The following is a 6396-nucleotide window of genomic DNA, read 5'->3' on the forward strand; positions in this document are numbered from 1 at the left end:
TCTTTTAATGTGTGATCACCCCCCCCCCCCCCCCCCCCGTGTCTGCGCCGCAGTTGTTTAGAGTCGGCGCCGCTGCATAACTAAGAGAAGAAACTACAGTGAAAGCAGTTGTTTAATGTAAGCAGCACAGAGATCGCAGGTCTTTGATTTATGAGCCATGAACGGTCTCATATACCTAAACTCTCTGGCCTGTAGAGGCAATCTGGGCCTTTGCCAGTAGTAATTAACCAGCTCCGGAAAACAAAAGTGAACAGGGACGGAAACGGCATTAAAAGGAGGTAAACAACAACACTGACAGCAACGATAGTTATTGTTAAAACGTCAGGTCAGCGGCTAATGAGACAAAGTGTTGATAAATCCTTTCAGCTCTAATCCATTTCAGTGGATTGAATCAAACTACGGGGGGAGATATAAAGTGGATGTTTTATTTGCGGCTGCGGCCTCTGTGGAAAAAAAGACCCTCTTCATTAGCGGACAATGCGAGCGGAGAGGGAAACACAAAAGCAGGATGATACTGGCATCAGACGGTGAACCGTGAGGCTTCTTTGCATGCACCGCCTCACCGACTGTACGCCTCATTTGCTCCCACTCCCTGTTCCCGCTAATCACAGAGATTTGATCATATCTCTCGGCACACATTCTCTGTTTTTCCCCCCGCAGATCTTTACTTCCCAGCGAGGTTCTCCGCTAATAAGAAGTAAATGCTGAACGTTTCAATTATCATGTATTTTTTTTATTCTCTCCATCCTTCTCCCCCCCCCCTGTCTGTCGAGCTCTCTGAACGTTTCTCTCCTTCCTTGTAAGCGATAGAAGACAATACAGGGAACAGCCCACTGAGCTTCCCAATTGTGTCACTTCCAATTAGTCCTTTTGAGACATCTCTGCCTTTTGGCTCGCCTGTATTTAAGTTAGAGGATCTGCCCACCCTCCCTCGACTATCCCTGCATCTGAATTCGTGTGTGTTTGGAAAACGTGAGCTGTCAAAAAAAAAATATAGAAGAGGGAAATGGCATGAAACTCAGAGAGAGGTTTTTTAATCCTATAACCAAAAATAGCAGCTTGCTGTAAATCTCTATGTATGGGGTGGTTGCTGGCTTTAAAGGGGAGCTCTCCTTCCATTTCTGAAGCCTTCACCTTAATCATCCTCCATATTATACATCATTAATACAGATGTTCCTAAGTAGCTAAGCCTTTTAGAACTAGGACATGCTGCGTCGCGGTGGTCCTCTGAAGATTTATCCTCCTGCCAAACCTGGCAGCTCTGTCAAAATCTCCCTGCAACCTGCTTCTCTGTCACATCACTTTTTCTTAAAGCCAAACTCAAGTGATGGGGATTGCAAGTAGCGGAGTGGTGAGCCACAGTATGCAAGCAAACGGTTTGGAGTTAATGAAAGGGCTGGAGCGCCGCAGCTCCTTAAACTAGGGCAGAGAAACTTGCAGCAGCTCGGGTTGAAGCTCTCCCTCAGACCTCACGTCCCGGGAGAGCACATGTGCAAAATCAACAGTATACATAAACAAGTCCTGGAGCCGTGTCCACTTACGATAATCAAACAAACAAAAATAAAGACATTTTTCGTGGCCATGAGCTGCAGCGTGGACGGAACTCAGAGACAGAGAAAGGGCGTGGGTTTTCTTTTCAATTTAAAGAGACACATTCTGGATTAAACCCAGAGCAGAAAATCGCACTGACGTATTTTGGGCAGGCTCGCAGCCCCGGTGAAGCCCAATTTTCCATCATTTCATCAGTCAAATGCAAAACAAAAGACGGGAAGCGATGCCAAACGTCTGCTGCACAGAAGAAAGGAAGAGCGACAGAGAAGACAAGTAAATACAGGAAATATTCTTTGTTTCTCCTTCTCATGTTCCACTATATTTACAATATCTGCACCCAGAGGAGGGGTTAGCACAGCAAGAAGGTCCCTGGTGTGAATCCCAGCTTGTGGAGTTTGCATGTTCTCCTGTCTAGATTGTTTTTCTCTGTGTACTCCTCCCATAGTCCTGCCCCCCCGCTCAATGTCAGCAGGGATTGGCTCCACCCCCCCCCCCCCCCCCCCCCCCCCCAACCCCAAGGATAAGGGGAATGGATTGTGAATGGACACACCCAGTGAATTTTTCTGCCAAAGCCTTAAATGACCAAAAAACATTCACAAACTATGTGACCTTTCCACTTCCTGGCACCAACAAGTTCATCCCAAAATCAACAATTCATCTTGTAGCACATTTTCAAAACAATCGTCCAAAAATCACTTCGCTACGAACAGCAATGGGCAGAACCCCGGGTAGGTTGCTTTTAAACTGCTGTCGTGCTCTACAATAAAAAAAATGCAAACTGACCCAACATTATTAAGTGAGCAACATCACTGCGATCCTGCAGGCGGACTTTTCATTTCCTGTGGAGTCTGGATATCTGAGGAAACGACAGCTTTCCTGCGCCGACAGCCGCCTTTGCTGCCAAGGAGAACTTGGCCAGAGGTAGAATTTGCATGGCTATCCGGATTTCTATGCCTCCTTGTTTTCCCTCATCAACGTGATTTTGTTCCGTGAACAACAATCCTGTCCACGAGTTCCAAACTAATTTGATGAGAAGTTAATTGCGGCCATTAAAACATCCCGAATCAATGCAAACATCTAAATCTTAGGAGTTAAAGATAATCTGTCAATGAAAAGCAAAGTGTAACGAGTGTGTGATCGGACTGTTTAACATTTCATAGCCGCAGATCTTTCCATAATGATTATCAGAGTCTCTGTACTTTACTCCCTCAGTCAGATGAAAACTTCACTGAGAACAGGCACCGTCACGCTGCTTTCAGACAAGCACTGAAATCTGCAGGTCCTTCGTGTTTTCTCTGCAACGCAAATGTCTGAGTGAGATGCTCCATAGTTTCTGCAGACTTCCTGGCTTCCAGATATAAAGTCCGTAGAAATCCAGGAGAAGTCGATGTATGAGCACAGCATGGGATCCCCTGCTGGATTGTCTGGAATCTCTCAGTGAAAAGGCGTTGGACGACACCCAAGTAAATGTCAATAGAGGTTGAACTGACACAGATGTCTGTGTGTCGTCAAGAAAATCACGTGACCTCCGCAGCTGAGATAATACGTCACTTCCTGCCTCTGCCTGCTCCACCTCTCCCTGAGAACCTCACACTGTGCATGTGTGAAAGGCAAACTGTAGGTAAACTCCGCAGCCAATTCTCCAGATCTTACCCGCAGGTCATGTCTGAAAACAGCTTCAGGCATAAACACACTCAGAACAACACAAAATCGCACTCTTACCTCCAACAAACTGGATGCCACCGGCCACACGGCCAATGGTACGCGAGATGAGGTCCGAGATGCAGCAGCCCATGAGCGCTGTGAGCGCCACCAGCAGGAGGAGGCCGCATCCCACGCCCGTCACCACCGTGCAGATCCTCCACTCCAGACTCGGGATGCCGTTGAAGGAGGCGTAGCGCCCGCACTGCTCCAGCATGACGGTGGCCTGTCTCTCTTCGTCCCTCACCGGGTAGGAGCAGCGCCGGAACGTGCCAAAGGACACAGGCTTGTCCATCTGTGTCCCCAGCAGCCAGTAGGGCATGAAGAAGCCAACGCAGGAGGCGGCAGCACACAGCAGGGAGAGCAGGGCCCAGATCACACCCGTACATGTCAGACTAGTCGCCATGGTCAACAGTCTGCGAGCGGTTCACACAGTCACTGAACTAACAGCAGTTATATGAGCAGTCGCTGTGTTGTGGGGATCCTCGCACTGAGCATTTAACACGGGCAAGTCTTCACCTTCTCAGTGACTGCGGGTCCCTGCGAGGGGAAAGAGAAATGCACAGACTGAGCACTGACACAGAAAATCCTCCGTGGGAACAAGTTGTTGACTTTATGGCTTAAGTAACCACAGTTAGAAATCCCCAAAATCATTGTTAATGTCTTAATACCACAATAACACGAGGAGTTAGAGAAGCTAAGACAGTGCGGCTTCATGTGGTTTTGTGGTTAGTGAGTAAGATCTGTTAAAGTCTTCGAAGACTTTTCCTAAATGATGATGTGAGCAGATTAACAGACAAATAAATAGTTCAGTTGATGGAAAATGGATTCAAATCAGTTATAATTTACTTAGAATCCATTAATGATCAAACTCAGGCCATTTAACAATCAACTGAGGTTTGATAATAAGTGATTTTTACCCATCTTACTTATGTATTAAAGACATTTCTCGTTATTATCATATAGAAACCAGGCCACTAAATGATAACGTGACAGATTAGTTGTTATTTCAATGAATGAAGCATCTTATAGGCACGATAACAACTTGTATATACTATATGGGCAGTTTATTATTGGAAGAACAGGTTTTATTGAGTATAGCTGCAGAGAAGTAGTTTTATTTTGTTATAAGATGGACACCGATAGCACAAGCAATGACATAACACCTCTATTCCTGTTTCTTTATATAGTTTATAGTAGTTTACATAAACTTATTATTTATATAAATGGACGTTTCTTGTTTTTCAGTTGTGAGTTTGGTTAAGTGGACTTTTCAGAGATAAGTCAAGGGCCATGCTCAGTAACACAATGTGGTTTCAAAGTGTTATGGAGTTGGAGATCTGATGGAAATGAATGATGACGAATGCAACATGTGAGGAATCTGCTCATGATCAGAGCACATGCGTTTTGGTTTCTGCGTGTGGAATAAATGAAAAGTTAGTCAGTCGTGTAATAAACTTGTCATGCATCACACCATCACATGTATGACACCATGTGAAATACACAGTGAGGAGCTCAGACAGTGGGAAAGTCTCCGCAGACACACACACAGCAGGAACACTGTGGTGGTTGTGTTGTGTTGTGTTGGGGGTGACCTCGGGGAACACGTCGTTTTATCGCAGTGCTCCCACTGTCGGAATGTTAATAATGAAAACAGAGTAGAGGAGGAAGAGGAGGAAGAGGAGGAAGACGAGGAGGAGATCTTACATGTTGGGAGAAGGAGGCGCGCTCTCTGTGCACCGAGGGTCTGTTTCCATCTGCGGACTCCAGATCTGTTGGTGGGTCCCAAACTTTTCCTCCTTCAGTCGAGGGGAATAAAAAATGTCTCCCCCACAAAGTGACTGCAGAATCCGTTCACTGATCACTTCCTCCTCATCAATACATGAAACCCAGGATCAATTATTCACTCCTGTGCGCTGCAGAGTGGAGACGTGCGTCCGCCGACTGACTCAGAGGAAGAGGACTGACTCCCGTTTCCACATTCCTGCTCAGAGAGAGAGGGAGGGAGGGAGGGAGAGGGGCGGAGGGAGGGCGGGCGAGAGAGAGAGCGGGAGGCGCGAGAGAGAGACGAGGGGAGGGAGGGAGGGAGGGCGAGAGGGGGGAGAGAGAGAGAGAGAGAAGAGGGGAGGGAGGGAGAGAGGGAGGAGAGAGAGAGAGAGAGAAGAGGGGAGGGAGGGGAGAGAGGGAGAGAGGGAGAGAGAGAGGAGAGAGAAGAGGGGAGGGAGGGAGAGAGGGAGGAGAGAGAGAGAGAGAGAGAGAGAAGAGGGGAGGGAGGGGAGAGAGAGAGAGAGGAGAGAGAGAGGAGAGAGAGAGAGGAGGGAGGGGAGAGAGAGGGAGGGACAGAGGGGAGAGAGGGAGAGGGAGAGAGATGGAATGATAGGGAGAGAGAGGGAGGGAGAGAGAGGAAAGAGGGAGAGAGAGAGAGAGAGCGGGGGGGGGGGGGGGGATAAAGGGGAGGGGAGAGAGAGAGAGAGAGAGAGAGGTGAGTCCATGAAACTCTCTCGGGAGGTGACCGTCAATCACACGTGTCTCCGCCCATAGGGGCGGGACTCTGCTACTATCAGTCCCCTACGTGCCGCTGCTGCTGCTGCGTTCACTGACATCTCGTAAACTGGTAATGCAGTGGTGGAAATTACCTTCCACAGAGTCGAAGTAAACCCGATTGAGTTGACATAACAATACAAGTAAGGAATAGTATGTATTAATATGATTTCATGTTTTTATTTAATAAAAAAGATACTGATACTGTCGAAAGTGATGGTGACATAAAGTGGATGTATATGGATAAATTATATATATTAACTTGAGCTGAACTTAAAAAAACAATACAATCTGTTTATCTATACAGATATATACACAGATATATACTGTACTGAATAGATACATAGACACATACATCAACCCTCAAAATAACATGGGGTGCTGTTAATTCTATGATTGTTTTAAAATGATAAATGGTTTGGGGTTCAGTATCTTGCCCAAGGACACTTCGTCATGCTGAATGGGAAGAGTGGGATTAAACCAACGACTTTCTGGTGGAGGACGACACCTCTACCCTCTGAGCCGCAGCCGCCCCTTAAAGTGTTTATCACATAAATTGTAAGTTTTACCCTTAATAAACTTTAGCTGAATTATAAAAAACCT

The 6396-nt window shown here is 46.7% G+C and overlaps 1 protein-coding gene across 1 annotated transcript in view; it reads right to left on the minus strand.

Annotated features, from left to right (window-relative positions):
• Positions 1 to 5237, minus strand: part of LOC117772885 (LHFPL tetraspan subfamily member 6 protein) — a 46822-nt gene extending 41585 nt beyond the window's left edge. The window contains exons 1-2 of the mRNA XM_034604449.1: positions 4960 to 5237; positions 3274 to 3792 (exon numbers count right to left, since the gene is read on the minus strand). Of these exons, the coding sequence (XP_034460340.1) occupies positions 3274 to 3658 (385 nt within the window). The 5' untranslated portion in view covers positions 3659 to 3792; positions 4960 to 5237. The remainder of the gene's footprint in view (positions 1 to 3273; positions 3793 to 4959) is intronic.
• Positions 5238 to 6396: the final 1159 nt, after the last annotated feature.

The sequence above is a fragment of the Hippoglossus hippoglossus genome, chromosome 13 (assembly GCF_009819705.1).
Source record: "Hippoglossus hippoglossus isolate fHipHip1 chromosome 13, fHipHip1.pri, whole genome shotgun sequence".
NCBI lineage: Eukaryota > Metazoa > Chordata > Actinopteri > Pleuronectiformes > Pleuronectidae > Hippoglossus > Hippoglossus hippoglossus.